A 20,981-nucleotide genomic window follows, 5' to 3' on the forward strand; every position below is an offset into this window, starting at 1 on the left:
AATAATACGCACACATAATAAATATATTGAAAATTCAGAAATTAAAGAAATATAAACTAGTCTATATACTAGAATCGAACCCTAGTTATTCATAACTAGAATAGTATATACTAACTATACTAATATACTAGAATAGTAAGATAATAATCCTTTAACTAGCTTATAACCCTATCCTTCTAAAGATGGGATGACTAGAAAAAGTGGTGAGGGCATATATATACGAAATATATATCTTTATACCTTAGTAGGATTATTTACTACTACTCTATAATACACCCTATAACCTACCCTTATCTATTAAAAATAGCTATTATACTAATAAAGATATATTATCTATCCATAAATAGGGATATTCCATAAAAATACTATACAGAAGATAGATAATAGGGTAGGTAGTATATGTTTTAACGAAAACAGGGGTAAATAACAGAATTAGTTTCAGGTGACTCAGCAGTTTATATCCAAAAATCAGGCAGAATCAGGCACCCATGGGCTTGGACAAGGGTAAAGCCTAATGGGCCGGCCCATACTAAAGCCTAAGCGAGATAGACTTAGATATTATAAAAAGCGTTTAGATAATATTAAATAATAGCTTTTAAGTATTAATTTGGATAGTTATTTAGTATAGTAGCTAGAATTCACTAATATATAAGCCTATATAGGGAGTATCTCCGCGGAGGTAGGGGTAATAATAATAAAGGTTATAAATAAAGTAGTTATAGATAGTACTAAAAGTAGTAGAAAAATATTCTACTAATATATTCTAATATATAGGTAGAACTTTTGATATTTTTGATTTTTCCTAAGTAGATAATTAGGGAGTGATGGTATTAATTTAGAGAGTAACTATATAATATCCTAATCAAAGACCAAGTAATAAATACTTATTTAATCTCTAAAAAACATTCCTTAGCTTATATTAATTAATTTATCATATAGATATAGGACTCTAAGTCTATAACTAGGATAATAGAGAAAGATAAAGAAAAAGATACCAAATCATAAAGGAGGGAACTCTAATCTCTATCTTTAAGAATTCCTCCTAAAAATCTTCTATACTATATTACTACTTTTTTTATATAAAACCTTCTATACCTCTTCTATACCTACTATTTTCTTTATAATCTTCACTTCAGTCTCATAAGATACATATCTAGGTAATAGGTAAAACAATATGTATGAGAAAGGTTATTGTATATAGACAAGGTTGACCCTGACCCATAAGCGAACTTTTTGTATTCGAAATCCTTAGATATAATCAAGTAATAGCAGATTCAGACTAATAATATTGTCACCAAGATCCCTCAAAGAGCCTCAAACCAACCTAAAGCTTGAATTTACTCAAGTACTCCGAAGCCAGTGAAACAGCTTCATCCACCTTATCTATATTGACACCATTACCAATAGATGTCGATCCTTTCCCTCCAGCCTTACCACCTATAGCACTAGAGACAACCGCAGCCCAGTCATTGGCAGAAGCACCCTGGTCACCGAGTTCCTATACCCAACAGCATCAGATTCAAATTCAAGATGGGAGGGGATCACTACCAACAGGGAAATAATATACATACCTTGGATACATGGCAACCGTGCGCAATTCGGGTTTGCTCAGAGTCCACAGCCAGAACATACACATTCTTGCCTTGCATTTTAGATTTGACGTGATTAATAGACTCACTGACCGCTTTCGCACTGGCCGGCATTGGAAGTCTGACAACAAGTGACGATGAGTTCTCATTTTCCGGCAACTGGAAATAGGTGGTAATTGTTTCGACTGCCTTCTTGATCTCTAGCTTTTGCTGAGCCTTCTGACCATCAAGAACCTGCTTGTTGATGGCAGTGAACCGTTCCCGGAATCTAGCCTTCTGGACTGCAGATGCAACAAGCTGGTTGAGATCCACCTGTATCTGCTTGGCATCTCGCTCCTTCTCAGGACCAAGGGGCAGCGAATCCAACCGGTCCAGGCGCTTGCCAAACTCCTCGGCTACCCGTTGCACTTCGTGAGCATCCTCACCGGTGACAGCGATAATGCGGCGAATTCCTTTCGCAATGCCACTTTCTTCTAGGATCACCAGGTCTTTGATATCACCGGTTTTCTGAACATGTGTGCCACCGCAAAATTCAATGCTGACCTTTTCCCATCTGGGATCCTGGACATTGCGCAAGATCTCTTCCAGCTCAACACCAACAGAAACAACACGAACCGGGTCAGGGTATGTCTCTCCAAAAACTGCTCTGACCCCGGAGATCTTCTGGGCTGTCTCCAGAGGGACCTCCTGGGAGTACACAGCACAGTTCTGACGAATGTATTCGGTGGCCTTTGCCTCGATTTTCTCCAAACTGGCATCTGAGATGGCTGCTTTGTGGGAGAAATCAAAGCGGAGCTTCTCTGCCGCCACAAGGGAACCTCTTTGTTCGACCCCATCCCCCAGAATTTCTCGAAGAGCAAAGTTCAGGATGTGGGTGCCGGTGTGGTTGTTCCGGATGGGCCAACGCCGAAGTTCATCGTATTCACAAATCACGGCATCGCCGACAGAGAGAGTTCCGTACTTCATAAAGCCTGTGTGGAGGACGTATCCTGCATAGAGTTGAACATCACCGACCTCAAGCTCGGCTTGCCCATCAATCACAATCTTGCCGGTGTCACTTTCCTGACCACCTTGCTCGGCATAGAAGTTGGTGCAGTCAAGAATGACTCCAAGCTGCTCTCCGTCAGAGGCAGACTCGGTGCTCTCATAGAAGTTCCTTCCCTGATAAATGGCTTTGACGTGAGCTGTGATGTTGCCACGTCCAAACTTGGCAGAATCATCTGTCTTTTGAACATCATCCATCTTCTCCAGCTTGCCTAGGTCATGAACGTCGAGTTTGACGGCATTTGCAGCAGTCTTTTTCTGACCCTTACTAGCCTCCTTGGCCTTGAGGCGTGCTTCTTCAAATTCCACGTCATCAATACGCAGGCCGCGTTCTTCAGCCATGATCTGAGTCAGGTCAACCGGGAAGCCGAAGGTATCATACAGCCTCCACACATCGGCACCGTGGAGCTTCTCCGCATCCTTCGATTTGGCTTGCTGGGCGTACTGCTCGAATTGGCGTTCGCCTCTATCCAGGGTTTTAGCGAAGGATAACTCCTCTTCGTCGAGAATCTCCATCACGTCCTGTTGCTTTCGCTTTAGCTCTGGGAACATGTCACCTAGTTGGAGCACCACCGTCGGCACCAATTTGGAGAAGAAGTTTCCAATATCAACCTGGAAGTACTTGCGAGCATATCGGGCTCCTCTACGTAACACTCGACGAATGACATAGCCACGGCCCTCGTTGTTGGGAATGACACCATCTGAAATGGCAAACATTAAGGTCCGAACATGGTCCGCGACTACACGGTAGGCCGTGTCGATACCGTCAGCATCTTCCGCTCCAAACAGTCCGCGGTACTCCCTGGCGCCGGTGACAACTTGAATGGCTTGGAAAATCGGAGTGAAGACGTCAGTGTCATAATTCGAGGACTTGTCTTGAAGAATCGAGACGAGTCGCTCGAAGCCCATTCCTGTATCGACATGTTTATTGGGAAGGGGGTGCAGAGATCGATCTGACTCTCGGTTATACTGGATGAAGACGTTGTTCCAGATCTCCAAAACGTTTGGATCATCCTGGTTAACCAGGTGGGCAGCATTGCGACCGCCGCCAATTCGATCGTAGTGAACCTCACTGCATGGTCCACACGGGCCTTGGTCGCCCATTTCCCAGAAGTTATCCTTCATGTTGCCGGGAAGAATGTGTGATTCCGGAACGCCCACTGATTTCCAGAGTTCCTTAGCCTCGAGATCCGGTTCCAGGCCACCTGCTTCACTTCCTTCGAAATAGGTGACATAGAGACGATCAGGGTCCAAGCCGTAGACCTTGGTCAAGAGGGTCCACGAATATGAGATCGCTTCTTTTTTGAAGTAGTCGCCGAAACTCCAGTTACCGAGCATCTCAAAAAAGGTCTAGTTCCAGATATATGAGCGTTGTCTACCTAACGTGACCTTTGGGTAAAGACAGGTGGTACTCACATGGTGGTAGCTGTCCTTGCCGACATCGTCGAGATCCTGCGTAGACGTCGTCAGTAACGAAGGGAGCTTCTGGGGGGACACTTCTTGCGTTCTTACATTGTGTTTTCCACCAGCGCGTAGGCACTATAGCAGGGAGAAAGAAAATGATTGTTAGCGGAGATTTCCTCTCTGGTCCCGACAGGTTAAACCTCAATACCTTTTGCGAATTCACGGCGCGTCGCAGTTTTGCAAAGTCTGACTGCGGATCCACGGTTCCCAGAAAGATGGACTTGAACTGGTTCATTCCAGCATTGGTGAAGAGTAAGGTCGGATCAGACAGCGGGACGACAGGAGAGGAAGGAACTAATTGCGAGCCATGGTGGCGGGGGTCAGCGTTGGGTGGAGGGGTAGAGAAAAAGGCGAATCGCGGGGTCTTTTACCAAAAGTGTGGCCATTTTGCTTGAAATACTCGAAGAAGGTCTCTCGGACACGCTGGGCCGACCAGGTGGAAGTATCAGACGACATCCTGGCAATCCTAACAGTCCTGGCAGTTGGGGGAGACAAGATTGTGCGAACAGATCGAGGAGGGTAGAAAGGTGGAAGCGCGAAGAGATGAGTCAAAGGCTCCCCCCTCCAAATTCCAGGAACCCGCATCAACGAATAAGGATTGCGTCCCTTCCCCCTCTATCTCTCTCTTTCTCTTTCTTTCTCTATCTTTAATCTTCACACACTTACCTGATCTTCTTCTTCTTTTCTTTTTTTTCCCCCCTTCTTGTTTCTAAGAAGCTTGATCCCAGGGGGGTTCCTCAGTGGGATAAAAACAAGGGGGTGGATGGCACGGAGTAATGAGAAAACCCAAGGCCAAAAGCGTCCCGCCGATGGTGATCCGGATGGCGCGCAACCACTAACCAAGCGATTCGGCTTTCTTCAGATTGGTAGGATTTATTTGTTTCTTGTTAAATTGTTTCCAAGCCTATCCTGTGTCAAGCGACAGGAAAAAAAAGAAGAAGAAGTTGAAGATCTCAAATTAACATTCTTTCGACTTGCAGATCATGACAGCCATGCTCGGACCAAAGACACTGACTCGTCTTCCCTCGACTCTGCCATGCTATTAGATGACACGTCTTCTTTCGACTCTACCATGCTATTAGATGATACCAAACACACCACTTATATCTATAATTTGGATCATGAATTGGCCGAGCCTGAACCAACCGATACCCTGGTGCTACTGCCCCTCGCGGCCAGAATGATCTCCATGCCTAAACCGGTGTTGTCGTCCAACCCAGCGCAGGGCAAAGAGTTGGTTCTCTACACTGAACCTTCATCTCTGACGGTTCCTAAAGAACAGGATAGTGTACGCAAAGCAATCATCGAATCGAGAGCGCGGGCTCGCGCTTCCCGACCCATACCTGTCAACCACTCGGACTCGAACGCAAACTATGGCGTTTTCCAATCAGACCATGATGATCCAATGGATATGGATTTGGATCCATGAGATCAATTTTCGGTTTATTGGCCATATACTGTTACCATTAGGGGCCAAAGGGATGTGGAGAAGGGGTGGAGTGAATATATAGTCTGTATTTCTCTTAATAGTGTTAATAGTCAAAAGAAATAAAGATCGTGCTGATTCCTCATCACAAATGATTTTCTCTTTCCACTGAAGCTTCATTGTATCTAGTTATCAGCTGGTAGTATCTACATTTCTCCACATTGCACAATTGTCACATCTTGATTTGGCTTGTCCCTTGTTGTTCGTGTATGCTCGATCATGCGAATCACATCTATGCCGTCGATGACTTGCCCAAACACCACATGTTTGTTGTTAAGGAAAGGTGTTGCGGTCGTGGTGACAAAAAACTGACAACCATTGGTATTTGGTCCCGAGTTCTGACCTGTTATTAGCCAAAAAATAAACCGCAGAAATATGATTATCCTGAAGAAACTTACAGCCATACTCAAGAGACCTGCGCGGTCATGGGTCAAGGCGAAGTTTTCGTCCGCAAACTTGGGAGTTCCATAGATAGTACACGATCCTGTCCCATCCCCGTTGATGAAGTCTCCACCTTGGATCATAAAATCTTTGATCTATTGTTGTTAGCATATCTGATCCCATTTTGACCAGGAAAAGCACATACCACACGGTGAAATTTACTCCCCTTATAGCCCTGGGGCTGTCCTTTGGGATTTTTGCTCTCGCCTGTGCAGAATTGCCGGAAATTCTCTGCGGTCCGTGGCGTCACATGGGCAAAAAGTTCCATCTTCACTCGGCCCAGAGGCTCACCTGTGGGAAATTAATTTGCGAATTCCTGTGTAATCATGAATACATACCTGCAAGGGCTATGTCAAAGAACACCACCGGATTAGATGGGTCAGTTACGACAGATTCAGCCATGATGATCCGTCGGAGGATTCAATGGATTGGGGGAAGGGAGAGAAGCCAGGTAGTGACTTTACTTTTTGGTAATTCCTTTATAGGGAGAAATAATTTGAATTGGTTTCTTTCTTCTTTTTGATACTTTCACCATAATAGAAAGTATCAAATTTCCATATATCCAGAAGATAAATTCCTTTTTTTTCAATAAAAAAAGATTACTCAATATCATCCTTTTAGTTAATCCGTTGTTATCTAAGTTGTGACTTACATTTCATATACTGCGTACTCCGAAATATATATGCATGGTATGGTATGGTATGGTATGGTATGAAACTTTACTTTCCACCTGCGGTTCCCGTGACTCCTTTCCCAGCCTCAGGTTTCCCCCCCATCCCCTACCGTAAACCCCCCTCTCCACAGCCTCCTTGGCTCTCTTGAATCCTCTCGGGATCTTTAATCAAATCAAATACAATTCAATTTCTCTATAAAAGAGGGCGAAGTGACATGAAACCCTTACCTGATCTGTGCAGAGGAATACATTGACCCTGTGGTCGATCATCCACTGGACCCGCCCTTTTCTTAAGGTGGTCAACGGTCTACTATATGACTTCCAGTGCACCAGTCTCCTGAGCGACGGCTCATCAACTTTCTTTCTTACCACGAGAGAGTGGTAATTCCAAGCCTAGGGTATTAGTCGTGGCCTATGGATGCTGGATTAACACCAGGGTATCCTGATATCAACGCGAGTTACGCCTGATCACCATCCCCCACCGACTGCTTCTCTATATAAGAAAAAGAAACACACCTCCAAAAGAACAACTCAAACATTGAAAGTACCAAGGGAAACGAGGCAGATATGAACGCATCCACAACCTCCGCTGCCAGTAGCGCCGCGACTACTACAGGTAATAGTGCAAATGATTCTGGTTCTGCGACGAGCTCACCTCTTCTGTTCTTTGTTGCCCTTGGATTCGGCGTTGTTTTCACCAATCTATGGTATGTCGCTTTTGACTCTCTTCTTCTTCTTCTTCTTCTTCTTCTTCTTCTTCTTCTTCTTCTTCTTCTTCTTCTTCTTCTTCTTCTTCTTCTTCTTCTTCTTCCTTCTCAGATAGACGTCTTCCAGAGAACTCAAAGTTGACGTTCACTTAGGATTATAGTCGGGGTGAAGTATTGTTTCCGGTACAATCAACGAAATCGTCAGTTGCGCAGCGAGGAGACTGGGGAGCCTATTGACCTGGTCACAATGCCTCGACCCCATCGAAGACGGCGGGAAAAGAGATTGATGACGATGGACGAAGTCAATGCGCGGTTTCCCTTGATGAAATACAAAGTCTGGAGGTCGTCGCGCGCCAATGAAGGTCTCCCCACAGAAGGAGGCATTAGCGCTCCTAACAGCCGGCCACAGAGCTTGACCCATGAGGAGGGCGTTATCTCTGCGCTAGGTGGCGCAGAGATAGCTGCATTAACCCCTGCTGAAATGGAGCATGAGAGTGACGGTCTCAATCCTCCACATGCTTCCTCTCATCCACAATCTGGAACAACCATGCAGCCAACAGAGAAGGGCACCCGATCTACTACTATTGCCCCGGGTAGAACCGGTGCGGAAATCACTGAAGAGAAGTGGCAGCATACGTTGGTCAATGAAGATATGGACCTAGAAGAAGACGAAGAAAGTGATCAAATTCGTAAAGCTGTTCCACCTGAACTGCTTCCGAATCCGGGTGATTCCTGTGCAATTTGTCTAGACATTATTGAGGACGACGATGATATCCGTGGGCTAACCTGTGGGCATGCTTTTCATGCCTCGTGTGTGGATCCTTGGTTGACTAGTAGGAGAGCCTGCTGTCCTCTATGTAAAGCCGATTACTATGTTCCCAAGCCTCGTGCACATGCAGCCGAAGGACAAGTGGCAGGCGATCGACAAGGGCGGCGCACGGCATCGAGCGGCAACGACGTCCTACCGAGACCTCCTCATGTAGCTCACTCAAGAAACAACCGGACTCCCCTATTCCGGTTACAGATGGCTCTCCCAGGACGTCTATTTCAAACCGCACAGGCAGAACACCACGCGGGGCCTTCACATTCAGAAGGTCGCCCAAGTCGCACGCACCAAGAATCTGGACTGCCAGAGAGCTTACCACGCCGATCTTATTGGTCACGGCTTTTTTCAATACGTCCTCGTGGGATTTCTTCCAATACTCCCTCGACACACTCCCCTGGGGCCTCAGAAATCCAACCGTCAGCTGGACAGTCCCGCACGCCTGGCCAACTCGAGGCCGGACTTTGAATTCTGTGTTACTATTTCTGCTTACCATTCCTTTATTCCCGGAATGTCTGCATGCTGCATCAACATCTGGAATGTTTGGTCAGAGCAGTCAACCATTTCCTTGTTGAATATTTGATTCTGTGTAATTTATTGATTCATTCGGATCCTGCGGGCGTACGCAGGCTATCGGGTACTCTGGACTTTTATGACTTAACGGCTTTTCCTTCCTTCTTCCTCATTTGGCTCCTCATGGGTCCCCATGGGAGAATGGGGGTGGTTATCAGAGAGTTGGTTTGGATATACGAAGAAGCAAACTTCTAGATATGATCTTGACTATTCTCGATTGACTTTTGGACATGTTTTTCATCACAATACCTCGAGTACATATTTTGAAATGCCACCGTATTTTGCAAAGCTGCTCATAACCTCAATCCATCTGGTATGTCTACTCATTTCTGTGCAATGTCTGGTCTACCTCCGTATTTCTGCGGTATTTATAACCCCACCTGGGCATAGACATATTCGGATTTACTGAGTCAACATTTGAAGTATATGTATTTACATGCAAAGATGACTGACGTTTTAGCATATGTAGTTGTTTTTGTCGCTGGAAGAAAAGGAGTGAACAGTATTCAGATTTCATTATTTTAGTTTCATAAATAAACTAGCCAATTTTACACTTTCAGTGGTCAAGCTTGAGTCCCGAGCATAGATTTTAGTAGGATCATTTTGTTGCGATGCCCTTTGCCAGGGTTCGACCAAGATTGGTGTGTAATGATACAGACATGGAAAAGATCTAGATATGCGGAGAAAGAGCCCGGCCCTCAAGATAAGTGTAACGAGACATCTGGGCCAATATGCACAAAAAAAACCCCAATCGCCCTGCAAAGGGACACAAAGAGAACCCGAAAGATAACAAAAAACCAAAAAAGACAGCAAGCTTGTCTTCATGTCTGCGCTTTCGATCCACCCACTCCAGCTCCAATCACGCTAGGCAGCTCTTGTTGGCCCATGCTGAACAACATTCCAACTACGCTACTTACCATCATGATAGCAAAGACACTAACCCCGGCTATCAAGAAGAAAGGTGAGCTGATATCCTTTTTCTGGCACGCTGGCCCACCCCATTGAATCTTCTGGGTGGTGCCGTCCTTCTTGCGCACCACAGTCTCTTGGCAGCGACATGCGTAACAATTGCCGGCGGTCGTCTCGCCACCAGATTCATATTTCAGATAACAGTACCCATGCCCAGAGCAGTTGTTGGTTGCCTCTGCACAAGATGAGTTCGAAGCATGGCAAACAGGGGCGAGGTTCGAGTGCAGGGACAAGTCCCGTGATGACATTTGAAGGTCATCTTGTGCCTCAGAGACAAATGTTGTTGATTCTGCCCACAATTTCTGGTCTCGCTGGAAGATATTCCGACGGGCCCCCGAGTCATGCTTCGAGGTGGCAAGGAGCACAGCTGTGGCATCCCAGTTTTCGGCGGAGGATAACTTTGCCAGGTCCTGGAAAATAGACCCTATGATCTGGCTATCAAGAAGTTTTCCACTGGGTGACGCCTGTTTGCGAGAAAAGGGATGAAAAGTAAGCACTGGGAGTTCCAAAAAGCAAAGAAACAATCGAGGTGAAAGTAAATACCTTGAATGATAATCGAGAAGCGGTTGTCTTTTGGTCCTTGCTGACCCATGTCTCCACCGAATCGATCAGATCCAGAAGATCCTGATCGAACAAGTTCTGACCAAGAGCAAGAACCGGGTCCTTGGAAAGGCAGTCCCTGGCGGTCTATGGCATGCAGTCAGCGAGAGAAACTTTTCCGTGATATGTATAGTGTGTTTTCGTTGGAACCCCCAGCAGGGTTCTGTTAAACTTCCATACCTGAGTAGACTTTATCTCGCCATCACCCTGTTGGTATACGCAGTGGATGCCTTTATCCTTGCCTTCCACGAGAGATGCAAATGGCCCGTCAACCAAGTTGTAAGAGGCACTGGGTACGAAGAGGTTGGGCAGTTGCATCTTGCGCATGCTCATGCCTGGTGAAAGAAGCTGGGTGTTAGCCTTGGATTCTTATATCTTAGCTAGCGTATTTCCCATACTTACCGGCCTCTCCATCAAATCCCTCAAGAATAACCAAACTTCTACTAGGTACCGCATGGTTGCTACCGAAAAGAGGTGATTGAGTAGCAGCGAATTGGTCCAGGAGGTCCACTTCAGCCTCCATGCCGCTGAGAACTGATGCTAGAGAAGATTCCACACGAATCTTCAAGGCAAGCTGTGCAAAATTCTCCGACACCGTCACAGATCCTGAGTCCATATCCAGCCCAGAAGGAGATGGAAACTTGAAGATCGAGGCCTCCATCGCATTCGTCCCCAAAGCACCTGTCGCCGCAAGGGCAAGGAGCTTGGAGACCCAGTACATATTGTCGGTTCGTCTAGAAGCAGCAGCAGCAGCGATTAAGATTCACTTGAAATCGATATTGTCGTCGTAAGCCTTCCGAGTATTGAAAACAGTCCAGATTCCACGTTCGGGGTGGAATGAAGCTTCCCAGAGTCAAGCTATTGAGGGTCCTTGTGTTCCCGAATACGTGGAGGTCAACCGGCTGCGATAAGATATCACGTGGTCACCCGCCATGAGCCACGCCCCAAATCCCTCTCCATCGTCACTCGTTCAAGGATATTCATTTGGATTGTCTCAATGCTTCGGCTCAGGCATCTGTTCCGAAGCCAAGTCCGCCCCCTTCGCTTCCATTCTGGCCCTCGTGAACCCCTCTATACAACCCCAACTGTCCGACATGTGAGATTCAGACGGCCTTGGCTTAGGTTTGACTCCCGTCTATGTCAACGTCAAAGACCATGCTTATAGAGATGATTTCAGGTCATTCTTCTCGAAGTGTCTTCTTTACGGTGTCGCGTATCAATTATGGAGTTCTTTTGTTCTCGTCCGCTTTGACGATGATACCCATGATGCCGATGCGGCGCCCGAACCAACCGCGGAAGCCACTAGTTTGCGCCGGAGTTCCTACGGGAGTGAAGGGTTGCTGGAAGATGAGGAGGAGATTGGGGCGCCCTTGTTTGTTCCGCTGACTTGGTCCTGGCTGGAAGAGGGCGAGCTCTATGCGGCTTCGGATCCAGAGTGGCAAGAGTTTGTTCAAATATCCAAGGATCGTGAAAAACTACAGAAACTGAGAGGTATGTGACTGCATGTGAGGTGTTAGTAACTTGCTAATCCTCCCAGGTGAACTTGCCGCTATTGTTCGAGACAATGCCTCGGGCCAGTTGTCCCAGGTACTCGGTAGTCCTCTGTCCCTGACTGGATTTTGGCTTGTACATCAATTTCCGCACCGTGCTCCTCCCGGATATTTACGATCTGGGTACGTTTGTTGAAACAAAAGTTATCCCGGGGGTGCTGACATGTTTGATCTAGTATCGAAATTACAGATGATGGTGTGGCTTGGGTTACGAAGCCTATCGATACCGAAATAGGCGATAAGGTACAGGCCTTCATGAAACCAATTCATGTGGCACTTGCTATTAAAGATGCCTACCTAGTACTGTTGAGAAGACATCTAGCTCGCTTCAGGGGCGATTCGCCTCATTCTCTGGGAATATTCAGTGAAGGACACCTATCAAATAACGAAAACCTTAGCCCCATCAACTCCTTTGAACAATCCAGCCTACAGCCTGCCATGCCTGAAGAGCCTTCGGAGTACATCCCTCCAGACGAAGATATCCAGCTTCATCCTTCTTCCATCATATCGTCATTACAGCGACTTCCTTTGCCTGATCTAGGCCCCGGGTCAGATTTGCATCTGGCATCCCTCGCATTTCGTTTGCGATTAAACGAATACCAGGCCAATGCCCCACGAACCCCTCTTCGAGGAACATTCTTCATTTGTGGCCCCGTCGGTCTCAAGGGACCCAATGGATTCTGTCGCTATGAGGTGCGCGGGGAATACGACCCTTCCAAGTCTGGATGGCGCTTTGTTGAGATGGAATTGCGTGATGTGAACCTCCGGAAGCAAAAAGCACTTGGTGGCCGTTAAACTTTGAATTAATAAATACCCAATTTTTTGGTCATACCACTTGTCTAGGCCAAGCAGACTAATCAAGGCCCCATTTCTACTTCTCTTGATGGCAGCCAGCCGTTGCACATCACGCTGTCATGATATAAAATTGAGACTTTCAAATAGACCATTCCCGCTACATGACACTTGTCAAGCTTTATCTGTAAGTCTGGTACATGTGCATGTTATTTTGAGATTAAGGTGTCATTCCAACCCTTGTATAGATTGTATGTGTAGAACCCTACTTTATTCATCTGGGTGTATGTGTGCAGATGCATTGATCATATACACCAAATGACTTATTAGTCGCATATATGTATTATACACTCTTGCACTCAATAATGTTCGATACATATATTCACCCTTCTATTACTAGGGTACAGTGCAGACATTTTGGACATGCGTTCGAAACCTCCACCAGACTTTGGCTTTTTTTCCGCTTCTCCTTCCACTTCATTTTTTCTTCTGTTCTCTTTTTATCTCTTTCTTTTCTATTCCGCTATTTATGCATTTGGAGGGCCGTTTCGCCATTCGATTAATACGGTATGACAGAAGGTAGAATACTTGATAGGAAACCGAGTAGGACGTGTGGTCTAACACCTAAGTAGGCGCCGCGCAAAAAGCGCGGCGGAAACCCTCTAGTATATATATCACAATGCCGTGTACTGTATAAACAAAATATTTACCAAAATTAATATGTAGGAGGATAGACATAAGTAGGTATCCTGTCCATCCTAGGCAAACTGTGGCTCAGGCAAGACGACAGGGGCGGAACAGCAGCATAAGAACGGCTTCCGACCCTTGATGTAATCATAATGGGGTTCGAGGCGGGGTAATGTGACGCAACACTTTCCCCATATCTACCCAGAACACATCAACCCACGTTCTCACAGATTCTTTGAACATAAGATTCTAGCTACCATGTCGGTGCCTCCCAAATTTGCAGGGCTCAAGCTTTCTGCTGGTACCCCCCACGAGAGCCAGCATACACTGGAATTGTGTATGTCTACATTGATGGATAGATAATTCACTGAACCAATTAGAAGCTGACCATATTCAGATCTTGACTATGTCTGCCCGGTGAGTTGGGTTCTCGGGGGTAAATCATACATCGGACTAAGTTACGTTGTAGTTCTCCGCCAAGATGTTTAACACTTTTTACGCGCTGAGTCCCCAAATCGCACAGCAGTACGGGGCCCGGCTTCAGGTCATTCTTCGACAGCATGTCCAGCCATGGCATCCCTCCTCCACGCTCACCCATGAAGCTGGAGTAGCGGTGCTTCGTCTCGCCCCAGGCAAATTCTGGGAATTCAGCGCTGCATTGTTCGAGCAACAGACCGAGTTCTTTGATGTGAATGTGGTAAATGAAACCCGCAATGCCACATACGGACGGTTGGCCAAGATCGCCGGGTCAGTTGGCGTGGACGAGATTAAGTTCCTGGATTTGTTGAGGATCCCAGAAGCTCCCGGCGAAGATGGACATTTGAACGTGGGAAACAAGGTCACCAATGATCTTAAATGGATCATTAAAGTAAGCAATTGATGCCCCTAGCCCTTTGGAGACTGCCTAATGCTAGCCAGACGGATCGAGTGATCGGGGTCCATGTTTCGCCCACCGTCTTTTTCGACGTAAGAGAGCCCGAACAAAGCCATTTGCCAATAATAATATTACTGACCTCCAACCTAGGGAGTGGAGGAGCGAGGCATCAGCAGCAGCTTCACAGAGGCTCAATGGGGGGAGTGGCTGGCTCAGAACGTGGTTTGACCCAGAGAAGGCGACCTATCTATGACAGGCTGGGTATTTCATCTTTCACGTAGATGTAACACCCCTACCGAGCTCAATTGGAACATTTTGAATCATATCTCATTCCAGAGCTTCCATTAAGAAGATGTTGTGGACCCTAGTGAGCATACTGGTCGGATGCATGTCCATGTAATAAAACAAATAGAAAAAATAACGAGAAGAGATTCATCACATTTGTGTCCCTGAAAGGGAAGAGAGGGAAGACCTCCGTTCGCTGCGCAACCGAATTCATCATGAGAGTCTATTGTGCCATTGGCGGCTGGTAATTCAGAGGCCGCCTGCCCAGAATCAGTAAAGAATGGCAAGGGGCAGGATTCGGGGAATACTAACTTGAATAAGAGAATATGAGGCTCCGGCTCATGCACCTCATAATGTTCCCATCCCAAACTCTGCAAAATCTCATTAGAAACGTCATGATTGTGCTGAATGATCGACCGAGTGTACCTGTGTTATTCCCAAAGCTCGCCATTCCTCCTCCCACAGAAGTTTCAGAGTCCCCTTCGAGCTATCAAAGTAGTCCGGGGGGATCTTCTTAAGCATGTTCTTCGGAAGCTGCACATGGCGGTATTCAAATTTGTCATCCGAATATCTACTTCCAAGTCAGTGACCAGCTGCGTATTGATTGTGCAGGGTGGGGGGCTCATGCCTTGCCGAGTAGTGGATGGAGTCGATAAATTCATCTAAACGATCTCGCTCCGACTCCAACAAGAGCCGTGGTTTCTTATTTCTTCTGGCTGGATCGATATCCATTGGAGATGAAAGATATTTGGAAAGGGAACGCTATGTGGTTGACGAATCTTGGCTTCTGTGGCACGTAAGTAAGTCAATGTGAAGTTCGGTGCACAGCATTCTTAAGTTTTTTTTTTTTCAAAGGGAAGGTAGTCTCTCTCTCTCCTCCTCTCTCTCTCTCTCTCTCTCTCTCTCTCTGTGTGCATGTATCTGTTTGTTGGGAAGGGGGGTAGGATCGGTACAGGAGGATATGAGCTCACCGAGGGGTTCAATTCTTAAGAGGACTGGAGTGTGGGGTTGTGTAGTGAATGGTTTGGAGACACAAACCAGTTTGTTTTGCGGGACGCGGAGGAGACAGCAAGAGCAAAAGATGGAGGGGGGGATATTGATGCCTGAGGTGTCAAAGATAAACGGATTAGGTCTTGTACAAAATATATGTAATTAGGTCTGATAATCTATGATATATTGCATTTTAAGTCTATAAACTATTCTTGAATATCAAATCCTCTGTATGTGTCTCTCTATAACCATATCAAATTGGTCAGTCCCAAAGAATTCATTCATATTAGGTGGTGGAGGTAAATCCACGTTATTCCATTTCCGCCAATACGCTGACGCGCAAAATACCAACTTACCTAAGACGGCTCCACTCCGACGATCGCAGCGCGTCTGCACACGTCGAGGTATGAGTTTCTGGGACATCCTCTAGGTCCTTTGTTTCTCACTTGCACTATCCTCATCATTAGATATTGATCTTCACCCTCTCCTCTTTCCCCTGAGATGAGCACCAAACGTCGCGTGGCTGCGGCAGTGGCCTCCCCCGACCTGAAGCTGCGAAGTCAGAAGCGTCGCAAACTGTCTGTAAGTCACCTTCATGCCAGTACTTTTTACCTCCTATTGTCCACCAAAGACAATGAATCAGCAATATGATACTTGGGATAGCCGCCGTGATTTGGCCAACTCTAGAATACCTTCTCGACATACGGGGGTAGTGCGACGCGAGTTGCGACCAACTGCGCTTCGTGTCGCAATGGGGAATTAACTGACCCTCGTGAATATGTACTAGGACGATCTCGAGGACCCCGAAGAGTCGAACCGTTCATCCTCAGAGCCAGTAGATGAGGCTGAAGCAGACGCAAGCTCCGTATCGCAGAATGACGAGGATGAGCCCGAGGTGGATTTTGAGGGCGATACCATTCAAACCGCCCAGGACAAGATCTTAACGGAGCTATTCCGTCTGAAGGACTCAGAGTGAGATCTCGTGACCCGGTTAGGGAATCGATCGGACACTTACCATGCTTTGCAGTGGCGAAGAGGTAGCTTACCCATTTGTCGGTAAACCAGACCGTAACCTGTATCGGGACTACTATGAAGTCATTCATCATCCGGTCTCGTTGCGGAGTATTCAGAAAAAGGTCCGTGGCACCGACGGAAGAAAGAAAGGTACAAAGATGACTGCCTTTCCCTCGTGGCTGTCCTTCGAAGAGGAGGTCAGCTATCTTTGGCGAAATGCGCGAGAGTACAACGAGGATGGCAGTGAGATCTCTGTTCTTGCAGGTGTGCTGGAGGTAAGTGGACAATGTCTTTCTACGACCATGGATGAGGACTGAAATAGAGTCAGGATTACTTTCAACAGCGTGTGGCAGAGGCCAAGAAGCTTGTTCCAGATTCCATTCAGGTAGATGGTCACCCCGAATTACCTCGCATCAAGTTAAAAATGGCCTCGATCAAACCGCAGCTAGGGGTGCAAAGGTTAACATTGAAGATGACTGGACAGACCCCCGAAACCATGAGGGACGATAAAACACCATCTGGGGTTACTGTCGATAATGATTCCCTCAAACGACAACAAGAGCTAGTTCGTAACGGGTCCACGAGCCAAGAGGCTGACCCACAACACTTGTCACCTCGAACGAGATCCCTTCGCAGAAATATTGGAAGCCCCAAATCCAGTGCGGCCACCACCCTGTCGGCGTCCGAGCAACCATACAGCCTGACCAATGGCCGGGACACGACTGGTGTCCTGAAAGACGAAACGCCAGTGAGATCATTTCAACGGGCCGAGATACACCCTTCCACTGGTCTCCATGGGGCTCCCTCAGACTCCACAAGCTGGTTTCACTCCCAAGATGGTAAGACAAGGCCGTGGAAGAATTGGGACTTGGCGTTCGCTCAAATACTGACATTTCATACTTGATGTTCAGTATTGACGCAGCTTCCTACGGAGACATCGTCTATGGAATCTATTTGGAGACGACCAGGTCAAGGTATGGTGTCTAATTTCCAATCTAGTGATTTTAACTAGCTAAGATGGTAAAAGAGTCAGCTCGCTAACCAAAAACACAGACGCCAACTCAGCACTCATCCGCAATGTTCAAATTTCCACGCACCCCTCGCTATCCCTTAAAGAGAACTTTCGCCTGGACATTCCTCCGTCATCCAGATTGTCTCAACAAACCATTACCATCCCTCTACCCCCTTCACACCACTTGCTGACGATCAAACCCACATTAATGGTTGGCACCGCGCAACGACAGGTGAAGGTTGTTGCTCTGATGGGCATGCAACGCCTTCATCCGACTGGAGATGCATCTACGCTGGCGTACGATATTCAACTCCATCCGGGTACTACGAAAGTCGATCTTGAAGCCATTGCCGGACCAGCCAGGGGGGCTCCTAAATCTGGGCCCCCGGGCTCCGAGGTGGACTATGAGCGGGTCACTATCTTTTTTAATCTATTGCGATGACCGGAAATAGCAATGGAATCTGCTTGCCGATGTACTTGGGTCTAAATGTCTTCTCTGGAGTACTGGAGTTAGTTTTCCGAGCTGTCTTGTGTCAAGAACGAATCAACCTGCCGTCATATTATGGGAAAAACGGTATTCAGGTCTACCTAGGAAAGTGTACAGTAAACAATGAGCCGATAAATCGAATCTATTTCTCCTTTGGCCTTCCAACCCCTCTTAACTGATAGTCCTCTTCCCCTTTCTCCCACTTTTCGCCATTGCAATTTTATTGCCAAATTGTGTTCAAAGTCCTTGATGTTTGTTTCTCTTTTACTCTCACTTGAACAAGAACTTCAAAGTGACCATGGAAAACATCAAAGAAATGATCTTATCAGTGCATCACTCGTAGTCGGGTGGTTGTGGTTTGTTTTTAGTCGCGCCTCATATTTCAGGTGTCAGTTCGTAAAAAAGTTGAATGCTAAGTCATCATTCGGCTCTTCATACACCACGTGATACACCGCCACCGCAAAGTTTTCTGCCCTGCCCATAGTGTGGGCATTGCTTTTATAAAAAAAAATTTCGACCCGTCCAAACCCCTCTTTCCCACCTTTTTCCATTCCTCCAACTCTACCACTCAAATTCACAATGGCGGACCTTCCGGTGTACGACGGAGCGATCGGTATCGATCTTGGTATGATATTTGCAAAAATCCCATGTATCTCAATTCCTCCCTCTGACTTCTATCCGCAGGCACCACCTACTCTTGTGTGGCCAACTACGAGGGCACCAATGTCGAGATCAGTGCGTTTTTCTCCCCGAATCCTTTTGGTAATTGTGTGTACTGACTGGGAATAATCCAGTCGCCAACGACCAGGGTAGCTACACCACTCCCTCATTTGTCTCCTTCACCGACAAGGAGCGTTTGATTGGTGAGGCCGCCAAGAACCAGGCCGCCATGAACCCTACCAACACCGTCTTCGACATCAAGTGAGTACCGAATCGTCCATGTTCCCTTTTTTGATCTGGCTGTGTCTAACTAGTAATAAAAAGGCGTCTGATTGGTCGTCGTTTCGATGACCCCATTGTCAAGAAGGATGTTGAGTCGTGGCCCTTCAAGGTTGTCGACCAGGGTGTTTCCCCCGCCGTCGAGGTTGAGTACCTCGGTGAGACCAAGACCTTCACCCCCCAGGAGATCTCCTCCATGGTCCTCATGAAGGTAAGTGCTTCTCGGCTATAGTTGTAACAGCTGCAATACTCACAATTGAGAACAGATGAAGGAAGTCGCCGAGACCAAGCTCGGCAAGAAGGTTGAGAAGGCCGTCATTACCGTGCCTGCTTACTTCAACGACAACCAGCGTCAGGCTACCAAGGATGCCGGTGCCATTGCCGGTCTGAACGTCCTCCGTATCATCAACGAGCCTACTGCCGCTGCTATCGCCTACGGTCTTGGTTCCGGCAAGTCTGACAAGGAGCGCAACGTCCTGATCTACGATCTGGGTGGTGGTACTTTCGATGTCTCCCTTCTGAACATTCAGGGTGGTGTCTTCACTGTCAAGGCTACTGCTGGTGATACTCACCTTGGTGGTCAGGACTTCGACACCAACCTGCTCGACTTCTTCAAGAAGGAGTTCCAGCGCAAGACCGGAAAGGACCTCTCCGGTGATGCTCGTGCCCTCCGTCGCCTGCGCACTGCTTGCGAGCGTGCTAAGCGTACTCTGTCCAACGCCACCCAGACCACTGTTGAGATCGACTCCCTCTTCGATGGTGAGGACTTCAACTCCTCTATCACTCGTGCCCGTTTCGAGGACCTGAACGCCAAGGCCTTCTCCGGCACCCTGGACCCCGTCCAGCAGGTCCTGAAGGACGCTGGTATGGAGAAGAAGAAGGTCGACGAGATTGTCCTCGTCGGTGGTTCTACTCGTATCCCCCGTATCCAGAAGCTCCTGAGCGACTTCTTCGACGGCAAGCAGCTCGAGAAGGTAATATCCTCTTGACTCCCCTTTATTATGACACTTACTGATTTATTATCTTATAGAGCATCAATCCCGATGAGGCTGTTGCCTACGGTGCCGCCGTCCAGGCCGGTATCCTCTCCGGAAAGGCCACCTCCGCCGAGACCCAGGACCTTCTCCTCCTTGACGTTGTTCCCCTTTCCCTCGGTGTTGCCATGGAGGGTAACATCTTCGCCCCGGTCGTCAACCGTGGCCAGACTGTCCCCACCATCAAGAAGCGTACCTTCACCACTGTCGTTGACAACCAGAGCACCGTTCAGTTCCCTGTCTACCAGGGTGAGCGTACCAACTGCGCTGACAACACCTCCCTGGGCGAGTTCACCCTCGCTCCTCTTCCTCCCATGCGCGCCGGTGAGGCCGCTCTGGAGTGTGTCTTCGAGGTCGATGTCAACGGTATCTTGAAGGTCACCGCTACTGAGAAGACCTCTGGCCGCTCTGCCAACATCACCATCTCCAACGCTGTCGGCAAGCTGTCCAGCACTGAGATCGACCAGATGGTTGAGGATGCTGCCAAGTTCAAGACCAGCGACGAGGCTTTCACCAAGAAGTTCGAGTCCCGCCAGCAGCTCGAGTCCTACATCTCCCGTGTTGAGGAGATCGTTTCCGACCCCGGCATGTCCATGAAGCTCAAGCGTGGCAACAAGGAGAAGATTGAGTCTGCTCTCAGCGACGCCATGGCCCAGCTCGAGATTGAGGACTCTACCCCCGAGGACCTGAAGAAGAAGGAGCTGGCCCTGAAGCGCCTGATCACCAAGGCCATGGCCACCCGCTAAATTGATCGATGAACATAGGATGGTCAATGTTAGGTCTATCTACCCTTATCCCCCGGATAGCGTCTGGAGGGGTGAATCTGCGCCATATAGATGGGGGTAGGGGCGACATGTTGGTCCATGTTTTGGTGTTTAAAGCCGGACAACTTTGGGCGCAGTGATTTTTCTTTTATTATTTGTTTTTTTTTCACTTTGAAAAAGTATG

General features: G+C 47.4%; 10 protein-coding genes across 10 annotated transcripts; 6 read left to right on the forward strand and 4 right to left on the reverse strand.

Moving 5' to 3' along the window:
- Window positions 1-1,324: 1,324 nt before the first annotated feature.
- On the reverse strand, window positions 1,325-4,553 carry N7520_009269 (alanine--tRNA ligase; the record flags this gene model as incomplete). Its single annotated transcript, XM_057143203.1, has 5 exons — window positions 1,325-1,498; window positions 1,572-3,983; window positions 4,050-4,085; window positions 4,246-4,391; window positions 4,469-4,553. The coding sequence occupies 5 exons, from the start codon at window positions 4,551-4,553 to the stop codon at window positions 1,325-1,327; spliced, it is 2,853 nt and encodes a 950-aa protein (XP_056992491.1).
- Window positions 4,554-4,860: 307 nt separating this feature from the next.
- Window positions 4,861-5,526, forward strand: N7520_009270 (uncharacterized protein; the record flags this gene model as incomplete). The annotated part of the gene is made up of 2 exons (XM_057143204.1): window positions 4,861-4,963; window positions 5,078-5,526. 2 exons carry the CDS (start codon window positions 4,861-4,863, stop codon window positions 5,524-5,526), a joined length of 552 nt encoding a protein of 183 aa, XP_056992492.1.
- A 203-nt stretch (window positions 5,527-5,729) lies between these two features.
- On the reverse strand, window positions 5,730-6,426 carry cyp3 (putative peptidyl-prolyl cis-trans isomerase; the record flags this gene model as incomplete). The annotated part of the gene is made up of 4 exons (XM_057143205.1): window positions 5,730-5,921; window positions 5,982-6,119; window positions 6,170-6,315; window positions 6,363-6,426. 4 exons carry the CDS (start codon window positions 6,424-6,426, stop codon window positions 5,730-5,732), a joined length of 540 nt encoding a protein of 179 aa, XP_056992493.1.
- Window positions 6,427-7,264: 838 nt separating this feature from the next.
- On the forward strand, window positions 7,265-8,695 carry N7520_009272 (E3 ubiquitin-protein ligase RNF103; the record flags this gene model as incomplete). The annotated part of the gene is made up of 2 exons (XM_057143206.1): window positions 7,265-7,404; window positions 7,558-8,695. 2 exons carry the CDS (start codon window positions 7,265-7,267, stop codon window positions 8,693-8,695), a joined length of 1,278 nt encoding a protein of 425 aa, XP_056992494.1.
- A 926-nt stretch (window positions 8,696-9,621) lies between these two features.
- On the reverse strand, window positions 9,622-11,090 carry N7520_009273 (DUF3844 domain-containing protein; the record flags this gene model as incomplete). The annotated part of the gene is made up of 4 exons (XM_057143207.1): window positions 9,622-10,233; window positions 10,313-10,456; window positions 10,550-10,704; window positions 10,772-11,090. The coding sequence occupies 4 exons, from the start codon at window positions 11,088-11,090 to the stop codon at window positions 9,622-9,624; spliced, it is 1,230 nt and encodes a 409-aa protein (XP_056992495.1).
- Window positions 11,091-11,366: 276 nt separating this feature from the next.
- On the forward strand, window positions 11,367-12,714 carry N7520_009274 (uncharacterized protein; the record flags this gene model as incomplete). Its single annotated transcript, XM_057143208.1, has 4 exons — window positions 11,367-11,430; window positions 11,477-11,860; window positions 11,907-12,042; window positions 12,096-12,714. The coding sequence occupies 4 exons, from the start codon at window positions 11,367-11,369 to the stop codon at window positions 12,712-12,714; spliced, it is 1,203 nt and encodes a 400-aa protein (XP_056992496.1).
- A 942-nt stretch (window positions 12,715-13,656) lies between these two features.
- Window positions 13,657-14,500, forward strand: N7520_009275 (DsbA family protein; the record flags this gene model as incomplete). Its single annotated transcript, XM_057143209.1, has 5 exons — window positions 13,657-13,735; window positions 13,796-13,815; window positions 13,868-14,266; window positions 14,317-14,364; window positions 14,423-14,500. The coding sequence occupies 5 exons, from the start codon at window positions 13,657-13,659 to the stop codon at window positions 14,498-14,500; spliced, it is 624 nt and encodes a 207-aa protein (XP_056992497.1).
- Window positions 14,501-14,780: 280 nt separating this feature from the next.
- Window positions 14,781-15,079, reverse strand: N7520_009276 (cyclin-dependent protein kinase regulatory subunit CKS1; the record flags this gene model as incomplete). Its single annotated transcript, XM_057143210.1, has 3 exons — window positions 14,781-14,817; window positions 14,870-14,928; window positions 14,984-15,079. 3 exons carry the CDS (start codon window positions 15,077-15,079, stop codon window positions 14,781-14,783), a joined length of 192 nt encoding a protein of 63 aa, XP_056992498.1.
- A 969-nt stretch (window positions 15,080-16,048) lies between these two features.
- On the forward strand, window positions 16,049-18,015 carry N7520_009277 (bromodomain-containing protein; the record flags this gene model as incomplete). The annotated part of the gene is made up of 6 exons (XM_057143211.1): window positions 16,049-16,129; window positions 16,335-16,519; window positions 16,575-16,836; window positions 16,890-17,400; window positions 17,473-17,535; window positions 17,615-18,015. The coding sequence occupies 6 exons, from the start codon at window positions 16,049-16,051 to the stop codon at window positions 18,013-18,015; spliced, it is 1,503 nt and encodes a 500-aa protein (XP_056992499.1).
- Window positions 18,016-18,639: 624 nt separating this feature from the next.
- Window positions 18,640-20,779, forward strand: hscA (putative Hsp70 chaperone (HscA); the record flags this gene model as incomplete). The annotated part of the gene is made up of 6 exons (XM_057143212.1): window positions 18,640-18,685; window positions 18,745-18,795; window positions 18,855-18,981; window positions 19,045-19,210; window positions 19,266-19,973; window positions 20,030-20,779. The coding sequence occupies 6 exons, from the start codon at window positions 18,640-18,642 to the stop codon at window positions 20,777-20,779; spliced, it is 1,848 nt and encodes a 615-aa protein (XP_056992500.1).
- Between the last annotated feature and the right edge of the window lie 202 nt (window positions 20,780-20,981).

Source organism: Penicillium odoratum, assembly GCF_028828045.1.
Source record: "Penicillium odoratum strain IBT 22623 chromosome Unknown utg000006l_segment0_segment0, whole genome shotgun sequence".
Taxonomy (NCBI): domain Eukaryota; kingdom Fungi; phylum Ascomycota; class Eurotiomycetes; order Eurotiales; family Aspergillaceae; genus Penicillium; species Penicillium odoratum.